The following is a 26389-nucleotide window of genomic DNA, read 5'->3' as shown; positions in this document are numbered from 1 at the left end:
CCACCCATCCTGTGCTCTCTGCACTAGGCTCCACCCATCCTGTGCTCTCTGCACTAGACTCCACCCATCCTGCTGCTCTCTGCACTAGACCCCACCCATCCTGCTGCTCTCTGAAGAGTCTCCCAAACAGCTCACTGTGCAAGGTTGTGTAAGAACTAGAGTCTCTCCACTGAAACCAATCCAAGAGAAAAAACTCTAAAGACAGTGGATTTTCGCAATACCTCCTTCATGATAAATAACTTTCTTTTTTCAAGACTTGAAGTTTCTGGCTTCTGCTTCTTCCATTTTCTCTTCAAAGCTTTTTCTTGAAGTTCCCAGTGCACCAATGCTCTATTCTTTGACTTGTGCATCTCATGACGGCGCACCTATACAGAAGGAAAACTGTAAAGAAATGCTTTCAGTAACAAAGACATTGCCTGCTCCTATGTAAGACCACTTACACTAGTTCACCACTCCCTGTTCCTTTATGGTTCAGTATGTGTGTGCACGAGTGTGTGCATGTGTGTACATTCATAGCTAACACTTTCATAGCCTAAGGTTTCAAAATGATCTAAGAAAAAAGTATTGAAAACTTGGAGGTCTATCTTAAAGACATACAAAAATATTAACTTCTACTTCATTGGTACAGACTACCAAAACACCTACTGTTCTTTAACTCACAAGTTAAAACTCATGCAATGAGTGCTAAAATATCAAATAGTGGTCAACACTGACACTTCACACATGATGTAAAGGGTACAAAATCCACCTAAGTCAGCTTTGTTAAAGCACACCCCTTTCACAATAACTGCATTACTTCTAAGTCAATGGTGTACTGTTTGTATAGCTCTGAAGTGGTTTCATGCGGAACCGAGGTCACAGATGATGTAGACATCCAAGGAAGGAGAGTTCCTGAGGCAGAAGAGACAGGAGCCAGAGCTCCTAAAAGAATTGGAAGGGAAGAGTCCACGGGGGTGACTGAGGAATAAAAGTAGATATTTGTCTTTACAAATACGCTAGTGCTCAGAACTGAAAATATGAACAAAACTTGGGTCATCTAATAAAGTTATAATCATGCAGACATGCACACTACCAAAGGACTAACAATCAAGAATTGTGAGCATGCATATCAGAATCACAATGAGATAGTACTTTATACCCAGCAGGAGAATTAAAATTAAAAGGTGACAATAATGGGGTGTGTGACCTGGAAGCTCCACACACACTGGTGGAATTTAAGACAGGTGAGCACTTTGGAAAACAGTTTGGCAGTGATTTATAAGAGCCAATATGGATGCATGACCTAGCCATTCTATTCCAGATACACACACAGCTGCCTGCATATGCTCACAAAGACTTGTACATGAAAATCCGCTATGGTATTACTTCATAACAGAAAAGAAGCAGAAATACAACTGACAGATAAATCTAGAGCTGCCATTCAATGGAATACTGACTTACAATAGTAAGGAACGAAGCAGAGATACAGACTATAACATGGATGAATCTACAAAATATGCTAGACAAAGAGGCTATAAATAACAGACCACATCCTGTAGTCCATCTGAAAGAGCAATCAAGGCTAGGCAAATCCACGGAGACAGAAAGATTAGCCACTGTCGTGGGCAGGCTAGCCAGGGCTACATAGCTCAAACCTGTCGTGAAAGTGATAGCAATGACAACAATGGTAAAATGCTGAGGATACGTCCAGACCGGAAGTGCAGACAGAGACCACAGGTGATTCTAGGTAAGTGACAGGACTACAGACCAAAACTCCTGAGTAGAATTCTAACAGTGGCTGATAAGCCTTAGTAAAATCAAAAATTCTACAGGATATGTATCCTTTTAGGTTTTATACAGACATGAACAAGATTAACTGTAACTAAACAAGTCCCAAGGAGTGACGATGGTTTCTGTTCTGCAGATTAGAAACCAGATACCAAATAAGATACAGAAAGCAGGATTGAACTTTCAGTGGTCAACTTACCAGATCTTCAGGAGTTGCCCGGTGAACTGTTAGATCATTCACGGTATTCTTTAAAAAGAAGAACAGAGTGAGCTTTTTAAAAGTTTCCTTATAAATTTCTAACAGTTATTCAGTTTCAGTAGCTGTAAATCGGTTCAGAATCCTAAGGGCAACAGTCCTTTGTCCCCAGAAGCCAGTACTGTCACTACAACATTAAAACAGATTACCTTTCAGTATCTTCTAGAAAGAAGGCTATTTTTTAGGTGTTACACTGGAAATAAGGCTCTATTATTTTAAAACAAGGAATAAAAACAGGGCGCATATTGTGAGTAAACTTAACTGAAGTGACAGTTTCCAGAGACTAGGAGTCCATGAGGCAACTGGAAAGCATTTTAACAATGAAATTGTGCTCACTATGGCAAGCTGCAGAGGCACTTTTTTGGGGGATAGAGTCTCAGTCTCACAAAAGCTCCAACTCTTGCAAAGAACTAGAAGTTATCACCCTTAATCCTGTACACTTAAAGGAGAACGGGGCAAATATTCTGCTGTTCCCTCCAAGACCAAAACCATGCCCAGAAACCCACCTGACCCTACTTGAGCCTGAGCGCCACCCCAGCCACACTGGACAGGAGTACTGAGGCCGCCCTCCAGAACACGCTACAGTGGGCCCAGACTCACATCCCATTCTTGCCTCACTGCAGCTTTCTTCTTTACTTTCAGAGTTTTTCTTCCACCTCCCCGGGGACCAAAGCGATTCACTCTGATCAATGACATCTGAAAATATTAATTTTTTTAAATAAAGGTTAAAGTAATAATTATGCATCATGGGCACATCTATAGGACAAATGAAACCATTCTCAGAATATCAGGAGAATTTGGTCATGATGAAAGGAATAGGCTCCCTGAATGCTTGGCTTTCTCATTTTACAGTTAATACTAAAGCAAAGCCAATAACCACAACAAAAAGGTTTTAAATAACAAAACCTTTTGCTCAATAAAGAACTTGATAAATATAGAAAGTATGACCTAAAATAGAAATGAAAATGGTTGTATCCTTGTCAGCAGATAAAGTTCACAATTAACAGAGGAAACGCCAGAGCTGCGCAGTGCGTGAGAAGAAGTGCAGCTCTAAGCATGCTGATGTAGCACATCCCTGCCGGCACAACTGTGCTCACCTCAGAAGCATACATGTTTTAGAGAACGTTAGGGTCTCTTCCAGTTCTACTAACTCTTCATGCAGCACTAAATGGAGGTCATTTTGTACATTACCAGCAATAGCCTGGCAAACAAAATCGCCATGCGGGGGCTAAACATCATAAAAAGTTAGGGAAAGACCCCCAGTCCACCGTGCTTGAAAGCCAAGGTTTTTACAGTCCACACATATGACTACAAAAACAAAACAAAAGTATGCATGACTTCTACTTCTGGGTCTCTTTACCTTCTGTGGCAACCCAATACCACAAAATATCCCTTACATTCAAAGAGACTGGAACTCTTACTGGGCCTCACAGCCAAAGTTCTTAGTAACACACTCTGAAATCACTTAGAAGCTATCTTACATGTACTCATCCTGTTTGTTTAATCTGCCTTTAAGAGAACAATGTAACAATAAACCCTACTTTCCTTGGATTTTCCAAGTAATCAACTTGTGCAACCTAAACTAATGGTATAGCCATGATCTTAAACTAGGTACCTTTTCATGACCCTGACCCAGGACAGTGCATGTACACCCTTTGGTGAAAGCAACAAATTCAGAGGTTTAGCAACCTTCTCAAATAAATACCCACTTAGGAAGACTGGTTGATAAGCAACAATGTTGGTAGTAGTTTGTTATGTGGGTCAGTTAGGATCATTTAGAGGCAGTGACTTAATCCCTTGTAGAATCTTTTAAATATTTCTGTAAAGTATCCCATTCTTTAAAAGTATTACATTTTATTCCATGTGATGTTTTCTATGCTGTTCAGGAAACAAAGAGCAAAGCCCTTTGTTAGAGACAGACAGACAGACAGACAGACAGACAGACAGAAGCACACAAGACACACACACACAAATACAAATACAGATAATTGCACACCCATACATACAGACACTTGGACAGATTTACAAGCCAGGCTTTGGGGAAGCACAAATTCAGACTTATAAACAGACAGAGGACGAAAACACAGGCAGTATGGAGTGGAGGATTTAAATCTGTACTCCCTCTTGTTTAAATGACTCCAAAAGGAAGTGCTTGCGCTTCTTTCCTTAATGTATTCACACATTATTGGTAACTCAAAGTCCATCACTAATACATATTATCCACCTACCAAAATAACTTTAGAACTGTGAGGCTAACCCTCATACCCCTTACTAGCTGACACTGTCCTGCTGTCATCACTGTTCCTCACCCAGACCTGTCTCTCTCCCCAATGGAGACCACAGACCCTTGCACATGCTAGGCAAGTGTGGTACTCTTAAGATACCCCTTCCCCTTCCATTAAGTACTTTTAATAAAATAATTTCCTGTGACAACGATGCCTACATCCCAGTGTTTCCCTAACACAGTCTTCCTAGCTCTCTATTCTGTCTTTCTCTTGCTCCTTCTTACTCTTTAAACGTGTTGTCTAATTTCAGAGCTTACAATCCAGCAAAGGAGGTAAGTCACGATGACTACTTATTTTGTTTTTTCCTGTGGTGCTAGGCTTAAATTGATGCCCAGGTGTAAACTATGCTAGGCAAGTTTCCTCACACTGACCCCTATGCCAGACCAACAATTCAGACTTGGTTTCCATGACTTGGTTTACCTATTTTTATTTCAAGCTTTGTTAACTTATATGAGTTTCGTAATGTTTTCATACATGTACATAGATACTTTGATTCTATCCACCAACTGTCCTCTCTCCTCCCCCTCCAACTGGTCCCCGCCCTCTTCACAAACAATCAAGTATTTCCCTCCTACTTTCACATCTGTTTCTGAACTCCAGAGAAAACAAGCAATACTTCTCTCTGAGTCTGGTTTAATTCCACTTAGTTCTATTTTCCTGCACATAGGATTTCATTCTTTTTGTGGCTAAATAAATATTCTCTATATACATCATATTTTCTTTACCTACTTATCTGTTGATGGATATCTAGGCTGAATTCACAGCCTGGCTTGACTACTGAGAACAGTATCATAATAAACATGGATGCACAGGTATGCCTGTGGTGGCCTTAGACTCCTTTGGGTATATACCCAGGAGTGATACAACCACAATCATAAGGTGGTCCTTTCAGTGTTTTTAGTTTTGAAGAGTCTCTATATTGGTTGTACTAATTACATTCCCAACAGCGACATACAGGGGCTCCTCTTCAGCTCCCAATATCCTCACAGTATTTGTCGTTTTTCTTGATGAAAATAGTCATTCTGGTGAGGGAGACTCTCAATGGGGCTTTGATTTGCATTTCACTGATGTCTGAAGATACTGAGTTTTTTTTTTTTTTTAAATAACTATTTCTGTGTATACAGAGGCCAGAAGAGGATGTCAGAACCCCTAAAGCCAGAGTTATGAGTGATCATGAACCACCCAACATGGGTGCCAGGAACCAAACTCAGTCAGTCCTCCAGAAGTATAGTACTGAGCCATCCGCCCAGCTCCAGAACATTTTTCTCTTGTATTTATTGGTCATTTGTACTTGTTTTGAAAACTGTCTGGTTCATTTGCCCACTAATTAGTCGATGTCTTGTGTGTGTGTGTGTGTGTGTGTGTGTGTGTTTAGTTTTTAAAAGTTCTATATTCTGGTTATCAACGCCCTGTCAAATAACTACAATACAATAGGGAAGTGCTTTTACCCACATTGGAGGCTATTTCTTCCTCTTTGATTTCCAAGTGTGCAGCTTTTTGAAAGGGCTTAACATTCACTGTCGATCCTTTCATTACCTTTACTTGCTTATCTCTGGGGTGAAGAAGGAGCACATGCGCACTGTACATATGAGGGCCAGAGAACAGTTTGCAGGAGTTGGTTTCCTCCTTCCACCATGTAGATGTCAGGGATAAATGTTGGCAGCAAAACCCACCGGGCAGCTCATCACACATTTGTCAACAGTCTTACACAGAAAGTCTCTGCCTGTGCCTGTATCTTGACAAGTTTTCCTGGCTTCACATCTCCTTCCATTAAGGCTACTGATCAAGTCTGAACAGAAGTTTTACAAAGTGGGGGAAGGGATCTGGTTGCAGTTGTACATAGGAACAAGATCTTCTCAGCACCATCTGTCGCCAACAACTAAGTCTTACAGTGGTGATGCCAGTAGCCGCTGTGGCGGAAGCAATGAAGGTTGGCTAAGGCAGTCTAGGTTCTTACTATATGCAGACTGTCCTAAGCTCTTTGCACCTATTAGTCTCTTTATTACAACAGCTCCATGAAGTGCTTACTACTCTGACTCATTTTATAGATGAGGAAACTAAGGGGCAAAGAGTTAACCAACTGTGAAGTTCACTTGCAGTAGAAACATAACCAGCACTTAACCGGACATGGAACAGACAAAAGTCAAAATGAAACACTGCATTTACAGACACTAATATTCCAACAAGGCGCCCAAACAATTCACTTCAAAGAGCACTGTTTTCAATATTCCTTTGAAAAGGTCCGACTCCTACCTCATACAGGGTACAAAAATTAGCATATAACATTAAGTCATATATTAAAATGTCGGAACTAAAACTGTAGGACTATTAGAAGAAAGCCTGAGTGTAAAGAGCTGTGAACCTTAGGTCAGGCTGGAGAACAGAGTCAAAAGCACAAGAAACCAAGATGTGGGGAGGACAGTTGGGTTCATCAAAATTTTTAAATATTGTACTCAAAGGTACAATCAAAACAAGTCAAAAGATACCTAATGCAGTGGCAAAAGTTATTTGCAAATCACTTACCCAGTATCTAGAATATATATTTAAAAATCTCATAACTGGACTAGTCAAACAACCCAATTTAAGTGGGCATAGGTCTTGAATAGGTATCTCCAATAATAAGATACTGCAGATGGTACATACGCACATAAAAAGAAGAGATTGTCAATACGGGGACTGATGAGATGGCTCCGTGGTTAAGAACCTTTGTTGTTCTTCCTGAGAACCTGAGTTCAATCCCCACAACCTACATGATGTTTTACAACCATCTGTAACTCCAGTTCCAGGGGATCTGACAACTTCTTCTATCCACCAAAGGCACCAGGCAGCACATGGTACACATACATACAGGCAAAGCATTCATACATTATAAAACAAGATAAACCTTTTTTAAAAATGACCAACATAATTAAATGCCAGTCAAAACCAGTCAAGGGTGACTTTAATTAAAAAAAAAAAAAAAGTACTGGCACGAGTTTGAAGAAATTGGAACCTTCATGTATTTGTTGATTGGGATGTAAATTTACATAGGCACTTTGGAAGACCAGTAGGAAGTTACTCAAAAATTTAAACAACATTACCATGTGACTCAGAAATTCTCCTACATAACCATTCAAGAGAATTAAAGACATTAGTCCATAGAAAACCCTGTAAGTGAATGTCCACAACAATATTATAGTTAATAGACAAAAGTGGAAACATCTCAAAATGCCCATTAATTGATGACTACATAAATATGTGCTATATCTATACATGGGATGTTATTTGGCAATAAGGTATAAAGTACTGACACATGCTACAATGTGGATGAAATTTGAGTATATTAACTATGAGAACCAGGAGGCAGGGCAGCCCTGTACCCTCAGGGCTCAGGAGAAGAGACAGGCAATCCCCAAATTGGCTAACTACATTAGCCAAATTAGCAAGTTCTAGATTCAAGGGAGGTACCCTACTACAGTTTATAAGATAGAGAAGAACCAACCAAGACACCCAATATCAACCTCTGACCTACACTCACACACACCATATGCACCTGTGAGAAAAAGTTAAATGTAAAAAGGCAAAAAACAAGAACTGCATGTATAAACTACCTGATGTTAATATATATGCATTGATAATGAAGAGCCTTAGCACTAATCCCACAACCCAGTGAGACATACACTGTCTTAAGAGATAGCACAGCACAGTGGCTAAGAATACAGCCTGGAATCAAAGTCTATGGGTTCGCTTTGTTGATAACTCTAAAATGAAGCTAATTAAATATGTAAGCTGCTTGGAACCCCTGCCTGACACATACTAAGTCCTATTTAAGTGTTGATGACATCAGTGACAATTTTTAACTCCTTTCTCCAATGAGAACAGAATCACACTGCTGACAGTGACACAGATAACAATGAGGAGAGGAAGGAACTGACACTCGGTGTCACTGACTATAAAGTATGTCTAGGGAACCACAAACAATGGATCAACTTTGCTGGGTAAAAACAAGCAACTCTTCAAAAGGGAGGGAACTTTTATTTCAAATTATATTTAAAATATTATATTTTTTTTCATAAGTTAAAACTCTACCAGCCTCAACCCTGGAAACAGTCATGAATCTGAAGCATACAAAAACTTACAAGTAGCTAAAAGCAGGGGTTAAAGGTCCATGTGCCTGTTTCCCTCTCAAAGGTAGTTGTCGGGAACTGAGGGAAATGAGCACGGTTTTTTGAGGCATAACAGAGACTAGAGGTGTTTTAAGGGCAGTCGATAAATCCCAGCACCCTGCAGAAGTGGGGCCAGTGTGGAGAAAACGAGGGGCATTAGCTGCTTCCTGACGCTGAGTGCAAACCCTTCCTTACTTCCCAGGCGCTTTCCTCTTCCGTGGCTTCCACAACACCCTTTTCCCTGCTATTTCACTACTCTTTCTTCTTCAGACTACGCTGGACTCTTTCCTTGATAAACGTAACCAAGGGCCCTCATCTCGGTTATCCCTGTCCTGTCTTCCTCTTAGACGTGTCCCTTCACCCAATACTGGGGAACCCTACTACACCCCACGCACTGGATGTGAGCAATGGCAGTAAACTGCAAATGAGTCTAGTCATGTGCCAACTTCCACTGAGCTTGCTTTCTGGACCACCGTGAGGTCCAGCGGCCCCCTCAGTGATCCTCAGCAACCTCTGAGCAAAGCTATTCCTATACCGGGCACGCAGACACATAACTAAAGGACCATAACTAGACAGTTTCTAATGAATGTTTCCTAACTGTCCCTAAAACATCAAGCGTCCTTGGCTGTGTATTCACTGCCCCTTCCATACACCTCAGAGTATAGTAAGATGCAGCTCGTTAGGCACAGCCCTCCCAATCCTCTAGATCTACATACCTAACTGTTTGACTCAGTTACTAAATTTAGAGAATTGCCATCCTTCTTGTTGCTCAGGCTTAATCGTAAGCATCACCTCTGGTTCCTAACTGTCTGTCTGCTATGTAACACAATATATAAATCCTTCCTTGAAATATTCCGCCCATCTGTCCGTTCTTTTCCATTTCTACTAGGAACAATTCTGAACAGCCTGCTATTAATTTTCCTGTAAGGTTTTCTTTCCATTCATTCATCCACTCCACGTATCGAGTAACTTTCAAAGTGCTTGCTAGGCACCAAATAAAACAAAACAGAGAAGTAGCCTGTGCCCTCTCAGAGGTACGTTTCTCAAAAGATCCTAACTAAACAACTTCTTACAAAAGGCAAGCCTGAAAGTTAATTCTGTGTGTCAAGGAAGTTCCTAGTCTTCAATACACATGGAGAAAAGCTGCCTCCTCTCCTTAATTCCCTCCACAAAGTCGGGCCGAAGATAAAGAGTAAATAAAAGAAAATCAGAATGCTGGGCAGTGGTGGCCCAAGCCTTTAATCTCAGCACTTGGGAGGCGGGGGCAAGCAGATTTCCGAGTTCGAGGACAACCTGGTCGACAGAGTGAACTCCAGGAAAGCCAGGGCTAAGACAGAGAAACCCTGTCTCGAAAAACCAAAAAAAGAAAGGGGGGGGGGGGAGAAAATCAGAAAGAAAATGTTCTCTGCAAGTGGGTGTGTGTGTGTGTGGAACATTTACAGAATTTGTTTCAGTCTGAACAATAAAAGTCTAAAAGCAAACTGAGGGCCCCAGCAATTTGAGGGCTATACAAAAGGCCACTGCCCTTGCCTGCTCTTAAGTAGGGATGGTGGAATTCTACCAGATTTACCTTAACTAGTATGAAAACAAACTGGGGGACAACCAGAACACTGTCCCTGCCATCGATCTTACCCAGCTACAGGGATACAGGGATCTCAACGTTTTACTCCCTCGTAAGATTTTAATGGAGCCCACTGTAGAGAAAAATCCAACTTCAAGAGCTGCTCTTCGTGCGGCCCCAGTTTTCCCTCCCACCCATACTGAGACCCAGCTGTGACCTTCGCAAGCAGTGTCATGCACTGTCTGGAACAACTTCCTATTTTTGACTCCCAAGCTCAAGCCTGTCCCAAACTCTCAAGCGGCCCCCTTCCTTAGAAACCCTCACCTAACTGCTCAACTTAAAGGACGCGCCCTGTCCCAACACCGGGTCCTCTGCCACTCCCTAGCGGGACAGTAAACAACTGCATCACCCGCCAGCCTCGGGATTTCTCCCGCCAGCAGGGTGCGGGAACGCGACGCGCGTGCGCGGGGCCCGCTGTCCCGCGGGAGCTCCAGGCGCTCCCCGGAACCGCACTCTCGGGCTCTGCGAGGCGAGCGGCCGGCCCTGGGGTGCGGACGCCCACCAGGGCGCCGAGACCCAGGCGGAGACGCCAGCCGCTTCTCCTCGCCCTATGCCCCCGCTTCACCCCAACCTGCCTTGCCGCTGGCCGACTGCCGCCTCCGCCCAGACTAAAACTTCAGCCTCCAGAACCACAGAGCCCGCCAAGGGGGAACACGGAAAGCGGCTTCCGGTCCGTTGTCTGGGTTACCAGAGCTCCGCCCCCACGCCTTTGCGTACATCCGGCGAGCTCCTCCGAGGCGTCCCAGAGGCCGTACTGGTGTGGGGCTCTGCAGTTCTCACCCAAAGGGTTGAATGGCGCGCCCGTCATAAGCCTCGAGAAGTCTCCAAAAGAAACTTGCACACCAACCTCCACATACCGCACTTCCTTGCCTTAACTTTTGATCGTTTGCTTAAAAATATGTCTTGCTACCTCCCAGTGGAGCCAAACGCGCTAGGTTCACCGGGAACTAAAACTGACCCTGCTCTCAGCAGCAAGTTTACAGCCCCATAGCAGCAAGCTATTGACGACCGAAATATATACGGTGAAAACGATGGCTAATGCTAAGAAGGAACTGTACAAACTAGATAGTGACCTTATGGGAATATTTCAATATCGCAGGAAAGCTGAAATGAAAGGAGGAGTAGATCATTTAAAAAGAAAGAGCATTTCTACAGAGGGAATTGCCTGTGCAAGGATGTACGTCAAACTGCAATGGAGGAGTAGAAGTTGAGAGAACTTGGTGGTTGTGCTTGGGTGGAGGCAGGATGTGCATAACTTCACAGATCATGTTAAGGACTTTACAATGACCGACCGTCTAACCCTTGATAACTTCCTTTGAAACCCCTGACCTTCAATTGTTAAGGAAAAAGCTACACACGGATCAACAGGTGTTTATTCAGTGTCATCCTGGTGCAATGAGCTGCCTTCTGAGACTTTCCACTCTGATCTAATGTGGACGTGTTGTCTATGTAATCGTCATCACCCCTTCCTCTCCAACTTGCTGTAGTCACTTGGCAAGTAACCAGCACTGACTCTCCTAAGTGCTTGTCCATGCTGATCCATGCCCCCCAACTTTAGGTAAGCCCCTACCTAAAGTTGATGGAGCATCTTGTTACAGGTCTCTGCTCCGTTAATTCTCTCACTCCCCTAAGTAACAGTAGTATACTTTATTTATCTCCTCTAGCCTCATGCGAGTCTATGGACTTGCTTCTCATTTCGTTTTTAACACTGAATTAATTTCAGAAAACTTCAATCAGCTTCCATCACTGTTTCTGCCTTCTATCAACATATTTACCCACAGAGTTCATCTTTTCCTTCAACTTCCAAAACCCAGTGAAACGTGTGCGCACATGCACACACACAAGAAAACTACAAAGCACATAATAATCAAATAAAACCAGTGATAAAGAAAATAATCTAAAAACAGACGTGCACAAGAACATAAAAAAGATATATAACAATTTCTCTTTAGAAACAAACTAGACAGTAGGACAATGACATATCTGTTGTTCCACTGGCTTCCTTGTTTTATTCTTTTCCATATATATGTATGTATATGTGTATATATATATTGTTTATTTTATGTATTTTATACCTATTAAAATGCATTTTCTTTAGAAAAATAATTAGCAAACTGATTCTGAAATTCTTGTGAAAGACCTACAATAGCCAAAACCAAAAGAACAAAATTTGATTTCTAAACATGACTGATTTTAAAACTTATTATAAAGATTATAGCAATCATAATGTCATGATATGGATCAACAGTTATACTGTCTGGGTTTGTGTGTCAACTTGACTCAAGCTGGAGTTATCACAGAGAAAGGAGCCTCCCTTGAGGAAATGTCTCCTTGAGATGCACCTGTAAGACATTTTCTCAATTAGCGATCAAGGGTGGAAGGGCCCATTGTGGGTGGTGCCATCCCTGGGCTGGTAGTCTTGGGTTCTATAAAAAAGCAAGGTGAGCAAGCCAGGGGAAGCAAGCAAGTAACATCTCTCCATGGCCTCTGCATCAGCTCCTGCTTTCTAATCCAGTTCTAACTTCCTTTGATGATGAACAGCAATGTGGAAGTGTGAGCTGAATAAACCCTTTCCTCCCCAACTTGCTTCTTGGCCATGATGTTTTGTGCAGGAATATAAACCCTGACTAAGAAAACAGTCATTCAAATATATCAATAAAGTAAAGCAAAACTCAAAGTAAACTCATACAAGTGTAGAAAACTAATGTTTCATAAAGGTAGTTTAATGGAGAAATGGTAGCTTTAAAAAAATGAATCTTAGCCGGGCGTGGTGGCACACGCCTTTAATCCCAGCACTCAGGAGGTAGAGGCAGGCAGATTTCTGAGTTCGAGGCCGGCCTGGTCTACAAAGTGAGTTTCAGGACAGCCAAGGCTAATACAGAGAAACCCTGTCTCAAAAAACCAAAAAAAAAAAAAAAAAAAGAATCTTGCTGGAATAGTTATATCTCCATATGCAAAATAATGGGTCTAAACATTATACTGATCACATTCAAGAAATTAATCAAAAAAGGAATACAGGACTGGGGATATAGCTCAGCTTGCAAAGTACCTCCTGCCTACAAAGGAAGACCCGGGTTCCATCCCCAGGCCAGGCATGGTGGAGTGCATTTGTAATCTGTGGTGGTTAATTTTAAATGCCAACCTGAGAAGAGAGCCTCGGTTTAGGAATCACCTATATAAGATTAGCCTCTTGACAATCTGTGGGGAATTACCTTGATTTTTGATTGAAGTAGAAGAGCCCAGCCCACTCTGGGTGGCACCATCCTTAGGCAGTTCATCCCTGTATTTTTTTTTTTTTTTTTTAAGGATAGATGAGGATAAGCCAGCTAGCCAGCAGTATTATGTTTCTGCTGTGCCCTTTGGCTGGAGAAGTGAGTTCCAAGGTCTGAGGTTCTACTGTGTGGAATAGCAAATATGTCAGCCTTCAAGTTCTTGCCCTGAATTTCTGCCTTGAATTCTCCAATGATGAACTGAAATCTGGAATTTTAAGCCAAGTAAACCTTTCCCTCATCTGTGTTACTTTTGACCAGGGTGTTTTTACAGAAGTAAAGGCAAAAGAAACTGGACCATAAGCCTGGTGCTGGGAGGCAAAGACCCATGGACCCTGGAGTTCATCAGCTAGCCAGTCTAGTTGGATTGAGTCCAGTGAGAGATACTGTGTCAAAGTATAACATTGAAATTTGTGAATTAATTTGCTTGACATTGACCTCTAGCTTCCACGTGTGCAAATGGACAAAAGCAGAAAATACTGAAGAACCTATGTGGTTTGGGCAAACATAATCCATAAATATAAGATAAACTGGAATTCATTAAAATTGAATTTTTTTCTCATACTTCCTGTTAACAAGTCAAAAAGCCCATAGACAGGAGTTACAGAGACAAAGTCTGGAGCTGAGACAAAAGGATGGACCATCTAGAGACTGCCATATCCAGGGATCCATTCCATAATCAGCCTCCAAACACTGACACCATTGCATACACTAGCAAGATTGTGCTGATAGGACCCTGATATAGATGTCTCTAGTGAGACTACGCCGGGGCCTAGCAAACACTTGAAGCTCACAGTCAGCTATTAGATGGATCACAGGGCCCCCAATGAAGGAGCTAGAGAAAATACCCAAGGAACTAAAGGGATCTGCAACCCTATAGGTGGAACAACATTATGACTAACCAGTACCCCAGAGCTCTTGAATCTAGCTGCATATGTATCAAAAGATGGCCTAGTCGGCCATCACTGGAAAGAGAGGCCCATTGGACTTGCAAACTTTATCTGCCTCAGTACAGGGGAACGCCAGAGCCAAAAAGTGGGAGTGGGTGGGGAGGGGGGAGAGGGGGAGGGTATGGAGGACTTTTTGGATAGCATTGGAAATGTAAATGAGGAAAATACCTAATTAAAAAAAAGCCCATAAACTAATACAAATATTGCAATTAAGGACTTATATTTTAATATATATATAAAGATATCTCAAGGTGTCTGGAGCCCACTGTGTGATACGGTCATCCCAATTCTGGATCTTTATCAAAGAGGAAGGAAAATATGGTCCTACAAAGACTTATACATGCAAGCCTGCAGTAGCTTTGTTTGTAATAGCCAAAAGCTGTTATCCCAGATAAACACTCATCAACAGATAGATGGGAAAACACATTGTTACATATCTACACACAGAAACACTGCACAGTCAGGAATAATAACAACAGTTGCCTTGCTACAGTAGCCTTGATGTATCTCATAGTTACTGTGCTGAATGGAAGAAACCAAATAACATATATTCTTTGGTTCCATTTATATAAAAATTGGGGGAAATGAAAGCCAATGAAGAGTGGCAGCAGGTGAGTGGGATCTTGGGATAGGACAGAGCCAGTTAGAGATAAAAGATATTAATATGGAGGACTAAGGAATCTCGGGAAAAGGATGGATATGATCCTGTCCTGGTGGCTTCACAGATTGTGTGTGTGTGTGTGTGTTTGTGTGTGTGTGTGTGTGTGCACGGCGCAAAACAGGTGTTGTTTTTAAAAACATTAAACTTGTGGAAATTGACATATGTCATTTGTACCTCAAGAAAGCTATTTATTTACCTTTTTTATTGGCTCCTAATATGCTCCCAAACCACAGGACACCCACTGTCCATTCAAGCCCTCTTCAGCTCCCCAATGCCAACACCTAACCAGAGAATCCCCAAAGCCTTGTCTTTATTTCACCATAAACATCTTCTGCTCGCTAGCTTTTCTTTCTTTACTTTTAAAACACTTTTTAATGATTTTATTGTTGTTGTGGAAATCAAATTCAGTGTCTTACTTCTGCTGGACACGTGCTTTACCAAATTACAGCTGTCAAGCCTAACCTGACTTTGAGTCTATACCAAACACAAACGACAGTGGTTGGATCTCTTGCTATGCCAATCTCTGAATCAATGACACCTTTTCATTCTCAAAAGAGGCCAATTGATAAGTCTTCAATTATTTCTACCACTTTGGCTGTGTAAGATTTTACTCTATTGTTTTATTCTTAAACTAGGAAGACAATCTTGAGTATCACTGTAAGAATAAACATTATTAATACTTCCTGATTTTTACAATGTGAAGATTTAAACTAAAATATAAGTTATATGAATCTCTGATCAATTCTGGGAGGAAAACCAATACGGAAACTACCAGTTGTGATCAAATCCCAACCATTAAGAGGAGGATGCTGCAGAAATTGTTGGTCCAATTCTGTTGCCATCTATGGACAAGCTGTTGACCATTTGAACGCTCAGTCAAACCAGCTGCTTCTTTTGCTTTACTCTCTTGCTTGGAAGAGCTTGGCCAGTTCAGGGAAGACTAGAAGCAGACGTTTTCACCATTAGAAGATTCTCTAGTCTTGTCTACAGTCAACTGTATTAAAAAACGTAAACTTCCCAGTGTGTTCTCATCATGATATGATGAACAAGAGCAGCTACACAGGAGAATCTAAAGCTGTATTTGTGTTATTGCATGCTAGAGATAGCAGGCATGATTTAATGTTTTTTCCTGCTGGGATTGAATCTTGATTGCTCCCATCTCTCCTTCCCATGCCTACATTTGGAATAGTAATGCTTATTCTGTGCTACCATATAATTTTCTTTCTGATTTTGTAGGGAATCATGTTTAGGATACGTTGAACACTGTTGTAACTCTTAAGGTCATGGGACTCTTAGAGATGGTCTATGTGCACTGTGTACTATGAGATAGAAGATGAAGGTAAATAATTATGGTTTGGATAAGAAGTGTTCCCCACAACAGTTTGTATATTGGAAGAGTGGTCCCCATCTTTGGCACTATTGAAGACATGACTGGATCCTGAGGACTCTGACATATTTAATGGACTAATCCCTTGATTGTATTAGAAAATAAGATATTATTGGGAGATCAGATCCAATTGGAGAAAACAGATCACAGTCAGCATGCACTGGAAAGATATGCTACCTCCCTTGTTCCTTTATCGCTCTGTGCTTCCTACCTACCTTGGTGAGGCATCTCCAAGACACTGGCATCACATCAGTGAGACACTACATTTGGTCTCATCACAGGCTCAAAGTCTCAGAGCTAGCCTGGTTTGCATTGCAACCTCTTAAAAGTAAGCCAAGTAAATCTTTTCTTCATTTTAATTGTTTCTCTCATGTACGTTAAAGCAACAAGAAAGTCTGATTAACATAAATCTCCATTAGTCTTCTGCAGGTGGCAAATATTTGATCTATTAACCCGTTAATACTGTTGAATTCAAATTTAGAGTTGAGGTTTGATCTTGCTGTCTATTGTAATGCTAAGACCTGGAGTCTGCAAGTAGACCTATGTCCCTGTCCCCACATTATTTGTGATTGGTAAATAAAGATGCCAACAACCAACATCTGGGAAGAAGAGATACAGGTAGGGTTCAGGTTTTCCAGGCTTGGAGTCGGAAGAAAACCACAAGGAGAAGAAGGAAGAAAAGGCACCATGGGTTAGGTGAGCTCAAGAGAACATGGCCCTGAGGGCTGGACAATTGAAGTTAAGAGCAGTCCAGATGAAACATAGTAAGTAATAACTCAGGGTTATGGATAAGAAAGTAGATTCTAATAACTTAGAAAGTAAGTATCTGTCCAGCACTAGTACTGATTAAGGCTTATTATAAATATAAAGGTTGTGTGTGTCTTTTATCCAGAAACTAACTGATCAAGGTGGGGTAGAAATCCCAGGTCAAGATTAGAAATTTCTACAACAGTTACTTTAGTTCTGACATCAGATTTTAATAATTGTTTCCCCCTCTTGAGAGAATATAACTATCAAAGAGACAAACTCGTGTGTTTGTAATTGGCCATGTAGGTATAAGTATAACTGACCTTGGTTGTAAATCCCAAAGAACTCATTTTGATAGAACTTGAAGAATTCACTGGCTTTTATCCTGGAGGCCTGGTAATAGATGACACATCCGACAGATAGTAAGTAGTGAGCTCACTGGGATAATCTGATAACTGAGGTAGAACAGTATGTTTTAATTTGACAGTTAGAGTAAGAAGCAGGAAAAAGTGAAAGGGGGCCATTAATTACAACAATCAAAGACTTGTAATAAATGATAAAAATGATCCCCAATAATCTGACTACACGCAGAACAGGTGGTAGAACAAGTCTTTGTCCACCATCTTGAGTAGAAACTGTCCATCAAGATATCTCCGTGTTTGAAGGATCTCAGCTTATTTTCAACAATAGACTGCTACTTGAGAATGTTCATGGTAAAGTCCTGGAGCAACTCTCCAGTAATGTGGACTTTTTTTCCCTTTAGTGGTTGTGATAGGCTATATTGGAGAGCCACCCAAAGGTCCATGTGTTAAATGATTGATCTTCGGGATGGCACTACTGGACTGTGGTAGAAATTTAAGTAGATGGGCATAGTAAGAAGTCCTTGGAGCTGGGTGTGGTTGGGTGTCGTGGTGCACAACTTTAATTCCCAGCACTTGGGGAGACAGAGAAGTTAGATCTCTGTGTAGAGCAGGCTGGCCTGGTCTACATAGTGAGTTTCAGGGTCAGGACTACACAGCGAGCTCCTGTCTCAAAAAAGAAGTCGTTCTTGGGTCAGTGAGGATATAGCCTTGATGTTTATTAAGGATGTTCACCATCATCTCTTTCTCCATTTCTTGGTCATAAGGTGTGCCGTCCACCTTGCTGCACACTTCTCACTATTACCATCAACCAGGGCCAGCAAAGGTCCAAAATGATGAATCTTCCAGATCTCAAACTAGAGCCTTTAGAACTGTGAGCAAAACCCCCCCAATATTTGCATGTTAGCTCAGGCATTTCATTAACAAAAAGTAAAGCCAACTGTGATCATGAAACATGAAGTCAATAACAGCTTCTGGAGTTTCACTGATAGATTTCTTCCCATGTTATCTCAAGGATCTCATTAACAAAAGGCAAAGCTAATTGCAGTTGTGAAATGAAGTCAATGATGGTTTCTGGAGTTTCACTGATAGACATCTTGATGACAGTTCCTTGTAAGAGTCTTTCCCATCAGGCCATGAGGCACAAGAGTAGTCTTATGAAGTTACTTGATTGATGATTATGTAAAGAAAGCCCCTTTAAGGAAATGTGGGGAAGTGTCCGTAAGTTGTTAATGAAAGGGCTGGGTTCCGTATGTGACTCCACTGTAATAATTTACTAAGTCTGCATGTAGCAGAGTCTAATATTAGGACATATGTATCTAAATGCATTAGGCATACTTGACATGGAATTTTCTGATTTATTTGGAGACTCAGTTGTGTCATGTGATGTTTTTTCTGGAAGCTGTCTTATGAGAGGATGTTTTGCTGAGGCAGCCACTTGAGAGGATGCATTGTGTTTAGAAAGAGTATAAGTAGACCACAAGAGACAGTGAATGACACTTTTGCATTGGTTCGCCTTGCAAAATTTTACTGGTTTTCTCTGATCTTTGCTTGTTGTAACTTCATAGAAAGACATGCACCAAAGAACTTCCTGTGGTATTTTGGCTGCTTTTCTTATGAATTGAATTGCTGCTACTAATTCATGTTCGGTGTTTTGGACTGGACTGCTGATATCCTGACAACAAAGATCAGAATCCCCCACCACCACCACCACCACCGAAGAACTACTTCTAAACAGGTCCACAGCCCCGCTGCCCTATTAACTATCTTTTTCCCCTACCTTTGTTTGGTGTACTAAAAGGGAGATTGAAGCATTAAAGAACCCTAATCAAAGTAGGTTTTGAAAAAAATCTCAGCCTACACATACTGGTTCATATAAAGACAGCCAAAATGTCCCCAAGGGAATGGGCCATTTGGCCATAAGAACCAGCTGTTAAAGTGAAGTGGAAGTTTCAGGTTGTGTCATGTGATGTAGACTCATGTGATGTTTTGCTAAGGCAAGACTTGTGGGACAAATGTGATGTTTGTAGAGAGTATAAGGGACTCAGTGGACAGTGACAGGGTGCTTGCATAGCTGGCTGTGCAGCTCTTTGTTAGTCTCTTGTCTTCCCTGATCTTCACTTCAAAGAGAGAGGCACAGCAGGAAACTCCTGACATTCTGACTGGTCCTGGTCACTGGCCAAGGAGGCCTGGTGGTTTCTGCTGGATCAAGTTTCCCTTTGCTGATTTGTGTTTGGTGACTCTTTTAAACTGAACTGCTGGTATCCGGACAAATGAAGATTGGAATTATCTCAAAGAACTGCTTCTGAACAGGTCCACATTCCCTTGTCCTATTTACTATCTATTCTTCCCTACCTTTGGGGGGGGGGGGGGCACTGTTGTTGAAGCATTTAAGACCCCTTATGAAAGTAGGTTTTAAAAAAATCTAAGCCTACAGTTATGGATATATATATATATATATATATATATATATATATATATATATATATATATATATATATATATATATATATAATCTCACCTCCCCTCCCCAGCCTGAAACCTGTTTGCTCAGGTTTCAGTGTTAGAGAGCGTGGGGGCGGAGCTTGCTGCCCTATCATCCTGCCACTCCCACTGCCGCTGCCTGCCAACTAGCTGTTCCGGAGCTATCCCTTGTTCACCTGGAACTTTACTCCAAGATGATTTGGCGGGAATCGGGTCCCTTCCCCTGCTTCATAACTGAGTGTCCGAAATAGTAAAATTGAACCTTGATCAGACTCACTGTCTTGGTTTCGTCTCTCTCTCTCTCTCTCTCTCTCTCTCTCTCTCTCTCTCTCTCTCTCTCTCTCTCGCTCGCTCTGCCTAGCCCTCCTCTTCTCTTCCAGGTTTCCAAGGAGCCTTTCCAGACATGTGGGCCGCTGGTCGGACACACCAGATATATATACCGTCAGAACTTACGAAGTTCTTTCATGACAGTGTTGGGAAATTGTGCCCTGGATCACTCATACAACAGTTGTTATTCCCCAGATTAGAGGTGCAAAGTCAAACAGCTGGAGAGTTTCAGCTTGGAGTTACTCAACATACCCTTCCTAAAAATAGATAAATCCAGTCCAAAGGAGATAAAGGATGCCCCAAGGATCTAATTCTTGACCATACCTCATCTTTACAAGTGTTCTAGGATTATTGAATTCACAAGTAACTCACACCCTAGAAATCGTCTTTTTAAATGTTTTTTCAGCATGTTTTAGTGTTTTACCATGTCCAGGAAGCTCCCAGATTCCTGTAACTTTAGCTCCAGGGCATCTGATATCATCTTCTGACCTCCATGGGCATCCACACTCATTAGATCATACCCCTGCATGCACATAAACACACATGTAATTAAAAATAAAATAAATGTTTTAACTAAAACATTTTCAACTTGCTCATTTCCCTATGTGTATTTGTGGCTAGTTGGTTTGTGACATAATTTTGTCATCTAGCCCAGGCTGCCCTCAAATTTTTGGTTCTCATGCTTCAACCTCTTTGAATTACAGGTGTGAGCCACCACACCCAGCTTCTTATTTATTTCTGATGGAAGTTCTAGCAGAGGTGAGAAAAACACTTCCTTTTTCTCTACTACTTCAGAAGCAAGCCTGCTGTCTGTTACATATTTACTCCCTGGTTTTGGGGGGTTGGGGGCAATAGAAAAAAAAAACTAAAAATTCTGCAATCTGAGCTAAATTTACTTCGTTTATAAGAACATATTTTAACAAAAGCTTATGTAGTGACAGCATTTTGATGGCTCATCAATCTCCAATCTCAACTTTGTGGTATGATTCATCTGCAAATGATAAAAAAGATTCTCAATGGAAGCTACCAAGAAATCTGAATAAGGGTTTTTTATAAAACAAAAGCATTTGTGAGGTTCCCCTTCTATTGGAAGCTTTCAAAAGACACTCACAAGGTTCCAACATTCTTCAGGGCTGTAGAGGAGGTGATCACTTGGCTAGAATGTAGTATAGCTGCCTATTCTTACCCAGGAGTCTTCTCAATAACACAATTTTTCACTCTTTGTCCGCGTTACAGGATTTCCTTAGCAGTGTGGCTTTTAGTCAGCTACCTGAGAGACTTCCTGGTGGTAGAGCTGCCTGTGAGTCTCCCATGCTCATCTGCATAATCCCACCAAACCTTTTGGTTCCTATCTTGGTCTATTGATGTCCTCTCTGTCTATGGTAAAAAGCCATCTCTTTGCATAGCCACATATACATCATTGTGTATAAAGCACCCATCTGTGAGTCTGAAGCTTTACTTTGATTTTTTAGCTTCAAAGGAGATCAAGGAAGTTTGGATAACAGTCTGATAGGGATCTATCTGAACTTTCAAAGATCCTGCTCCTGAACCAAACCTGCAGGGATACAGGTTCCAAGCATCAAGATGTCAAGCAGAAGAACTGAGAATAAGAAATGAAATAGAGGGCTGGAGAGATGGCTCAGTGGTTAAGAGCACTGACTGCTCTTCCAAAGGTCCTGGGTTCAAATCCCAGCAACCACATGGTGGCTCACAACCATCTGTAATGAGATCTGACGTCCTGTTCTGGTGCATCTGAAGACAGCTACAGTGTACTTAGATATAATAATAAATAAATCTTTAAAAAAAAAGAAATGAAAGAGATAAAACCAATCTCTGGAAGAAAGGGGTCTTGCATAAGCTGATGACTTTTGCGAATCAAGTTTATTAAGTGTGTAGCATCTTATGTACTACTTGTAGGGTGGATGGGCAGGGCAGGGGGGGGGGGATGGCCAATGCTAAATCAGACAATGTTGGTAAAGAGAACACAGGATACCCCAGATACATAACCTAAGAACATATAGCCACAGCACAGGGGGAATATTTGGATCCTCAGAAACTTCCACCTTGCCTCCTTCAAGACACTGGTTCCAGCCCTATAGTGGCTTTGCCAAGGCCACTCCTGGATAAGGACACAGAAATAAAGTTCCCTTTGTCCATTCATCAGGGCCTCGGAGAAAGTCTGGCTTCTTATATGCTCCAATTGTTCCTATGTTGGTGTAATTTTTAGACTTTAGAGAATCAGACAGAGTGCCAAGATTTTTATCTGGCATATCCATCAAATGTCGATGGAAAGGGGGTGGAGACATGGTCTAGAGTTAACAGTACTGGCCATTCTTCCAGAGGATCTGGGTTTGATTTCTAGCACCCACATGGTGGTTCACAACTATCTTTAACTCCATTCTCTGGGAATCTGATGCTCTCTCTGGCCTTTCTGGGCACCAGGCACATATGGTGTGCACAGAAACACATCCCCAATCTACTTCAAAGAAGATGATGAGCATCGAAGATCCTCCATCCAGAGTTTTTTTTCAAAAGTGGCAAGCTGGGCAAAAATGCCCTTGCTGACAACTGCTGACAGCATGCTGTTCAACTGTCGACATGTAGGACACAGAGGAAGTCAAATGACCAACTTTGCAGAGTCAAGGTAGAACAGGCCTTCAAAAATTCCTGCTTCATAGATAAGTCTGTCAGATATTCTGGGCCAGTAGGCCGAAGATAGATGCCCCAACATTATGGAGAAATCTTGACTGAGCAGGCAGCCAGCAGTCTCTGTCACTTATAGAGCTCTGAAAGCTGCTTGCTCTGCACTTCCTGTTTATTCAGATCTCCAGCAGGGTTGAAGACTAGACAGCCATAGCCTCACATATAAGCTTAAGGTTTTTTACGGTTTAAGAAAAGGTTTAAGGTCTAAGAAAATGTTATTAGGTTGAAACATTATTAGTGTAATTCTTACCTGATAGTTCTCATAATTGTCCTTAATGTATATAGTTTATTGATGTCAGAAAAGAGTGTCTTATTGGACAAAAAGGGGGGTGTTGGGATAATCTTCTTGTTCCCTGTCTTCATAAATGTCATCTTTGCATTTTTTTATGTTGATTTCTGTCCCAGCATTATGCTGGGTACCGTCCGGACTGTGTTATGCATCACCAGTCTCAATGTTTCAACAGCATTCTTCTCTATCACTTTCTGATTGGTTTACTACAGAGCTGGCAGGCTATAGCAGGACAGGAGAGGAAAGGTGGGACATCCAGGCAGAGATAGGACCTCTAGGAAAGAGCTGAGATGCCGGCTTCACTGGCCAGACACAGAGGAGGTCAGGTGTGTGGGGACTGAATGAAAGGTAGCAGGCCACATGGCAAACGTGGGCTAGTATAAATGGGTTAAGTTGTACAAGCTAGTTGGGAATAAGACTAAGCTATAGTGTCGACGCTTTAATGAATAAATAATAATTCTCTGTGTCGTGATTTGGAAGCTGGCTGGTTGAGACAGTCCGGGGATAGGCAGGTGTTCAGGTTAGAGTCCATGGCTCCTGGGGCACAATATGCCTTCGATTTCTGAGTGATGGGCCCACTCCCTCAGGTAGTGAGGTGGTCAGGATGCTTTGCATTTCTTTGTATGCTCCCTTAGTAGCTAAGAAAGCATGGAAGTTTGACAGGACAATTGGTCTTAGACACTAATCCTGTGAGGCCTATATGGCTTGCAAACTTCACTGTATCCTGGCAACCACAACAGTATTGATCCTGGCGATTGCCACTATATTCTGATTCTTATAAAGGTATAAAGATTCCAATTGCTCTCAATAACATTGCCACAGCCTCAGCTGTGCTATGGTCCCCCCAACCAGCTTGATCTCAGGCCTTGAGGCTATTTCAGGTGCTGTTGGCCTGGTAAGTGTGGGTGCTTTTCCTGTGAAAGAGAGAGAGCTGTTGTTAAAGCCTGTGGCATGAGCAGCCGCTGGATTCTAACATAATCCCTACATGTATACCAACCAAAAATGTTCACCCCTGGGTCTAAGAGAATATAGTCTACTATTTTCCAAGGTACCTCTCAAAAAATGTTTGTTGAAGTGCAATAGTCCCTAGGGTGATCATTGAAGGACCAAAATCAACTTTAATAACAGTAGGACATTTAACAAGGTCATTACAAGGATTAGGACTGAATAAGAATGTGCATATAAGAAAGAAGAAAATTAGCCTGAAGTGATCTTATATGAACTGCAAGAAGATAGTCAAAAGTAAAGTTTGGGCTGGAGATATGGCTCTGGGTCTTGCAGAGAGACCCAGGTTCCATTCCCAGCTACCATGTGGTGACTCACAACCATCTGTAATTCCAGTCCCATGGGATCTGATGCCTTCTTCTGACCTCTGTGGACACCATGCACAGATGTGATGCACATACATACATAAATACATACATACTCACACATAAAATATGTCTTTTAAAAAAAAACTTTGGGAAAGTGATGCTTGCTTGAGCCCTGACTGGACTCTTAGCTTCTTCCCAATGAAGGCCAAAAATCTGTGCTTCCAGATAGGCAGAACACCAGGGAGGATGTTCTCTGTGGATCGATATCAAATTCCAGATGAAAGGATGGTTTCATCTTGTTTGCCCAAATTACTGGGATGGAGTGGGACCCATGATGATCAGTCAAGCAGCTGAAGTGAAGGGCCTGTGGAGCCAACATCTGTGTTCTACTCCATGATAATACTTTTTAGGCAACCTCAGAACAGCAGTGCAACATGAGCAAACAAGAGTAAAAATGATTGGTATGAAACATGAGAATGAATGCGTTTTGTGTTCACAAAGGAAAGCATAAGCAATTAATCTAGTAAAAATGAGAGCAGAGGTTTAAAGGCAGGCAGGGGAGGGAGAAACTTTTATAATGAAACTAAGGGAAGGCTTTGGACAGGCTCTGATCGGATCCTAGTACAGAAACACTAGGGCTGGCTTGTAGCTGTGTACCTCACGTTGGGCAGCATTCCTGACCTCTTCTGATGAACCTATGTTGAAATCAGGACAATGGCCAACTGTACCAAGTCCTAGAGTCTGCACCACTTGCTGCCAAGGTTTGGCACTCTGGACTGCTTGCTGTAAGAGCACAGCCTGGCTTGTTGAGCTGACCACAGCAGAAGGAATTCTTCAGGTTAGATCAGGTTTTATATATTCTTTCACTCTGAGATTTTAGCATTTTTGAATATTGAAAGTGATGTGGCTGGATAGATGACTTGGAAGTGAAGAGCACTGACTACCATTCCCAGGGGCCTAGATATAGTTCTCAGCACCCACATGACAGCTCGCTACTGTCTGGAACCCCACTCTTAGGGGTTCAGGCACCGGGAAAGCACATGACGCACATTCATACATGCAGGCAAAACACCGACATGCAGAAAAGTGAACTAATAAAAATTTTAAGCAACTACCTGCTAAGATACACTGTTATAGCTACTGGACTGGAACTTGTACAATACTATTCATAGAATATTTGTCCATAAACCTTTCAGTTTTGTTTTGTTTTGTTTTGTTTTGTTTTGTTTTGTTTTGTTTTTCAAGACAGGGTTTCTCTGTATAGCCCTGGCTGTCCTGGAACTCATTCTGTAGATCAGGCTGGCCTTGAACTCAGAAATCTGCCTGCCTCTGCCTCCCAAGTGCTGGGATTAAAGGCGTGCGCCACCTCCACCCCCAACCTTTCAGTTTTTAAATATACTATTAAGTGCGTCCTTCCCCTTATCCTTGTGACAGCTTGTGATTCTGAGACTATGGTTAGTGGATTAAGGCTAGACTCAAGATTAGTCATATGTCTTCTATAGCTCATTTTCTGGTATAGAGGCCACCTATATTGATTTCAAATAAATTCCTTTTATTTAGTACTAATTCAATACTATGCTCAAAGATCGTTTCAGTTACAGCTATTCATATAGTTGTTCTCTGCGGATCAACCCCAAATCCCAGACAGAAGGATGATTCTATCTGGTTTGTCCAAAGGGGTGTGCTAGAGTGAAGAAGCACCCATCAGTAATGGCAGCTCAGGAGAAGGGCTTGTGGAGCCCGTATCTGGGCCTACTCTGCTAAAAACAAAAAGTATACCTTTTCAATCGCATCTAATCGTATAACTGTTCTCGGTGGATCAATGT

The 26389-nt window shown here is 41.7% G+C and overlaps 1 protein-coding gene across 5 annotated transcripts in view; it reads right to left on the bottom strand.

Annotated features, from left to right (window-relative positions):
• The window catches only part of Spice1 (spindle and centriole associated protein 1), a 42073-nt gene extending 31037 nt beyond the window's left edge, over positions 1 to 11036 (bottom strand). The window contains exons 1-4 of one of the 5 annotated variants that reach the window (XM_021184779.2): positions 10650 to 11036; positions 2624 to 2719; positions 1967 to 2014; positions 222 to 365 (exon numbers count right to left, since the gene is read on the bottom strand). In XM_021184779.2, the coding sequence (XP_021040438.1) occupies positions 222 to 365; positions 1967 to 2014; positions 2624 to 2719 (288 nt within the window). In that variant the 5' untranslated portion in view covers positions 10650 to 11036. Of the gene's footprint in view, positions 1 to 221; positions 382 to 796; positions 958 to 1526; positions 1635 to 1966; positions 2015 to 2623; positions 2720 to 10649 lie in introns of those variants that run through there. The other 4 variants (XM_029470657.1, XM_029470658.1, XM_029470659.1 and 1 more) reach the window with 4 other exon arrangements.
• Positions 11037 to 26389: the final 15353 nt, after the last annotated feature.

The sequence above is a fragment of the Mus caroli genome, chromosome 16 (assembly GCF_900094665.2).
Source record: "Mus caroli chromosome 16, CAROLI_EIJ_v1.1, whole genome shotgun sequence".
Taxonomy (NCBI): Eukaryota; Metazoa; Chordata; class Mammalia; order Rodentia; family Muridae; genus Mus; species Mus caroli.
The sequence above is the reverse complement of the archived record's forward strand: the minus strand, read 5'-3'. Positions and strand labels throughout refer to the sequence as shown.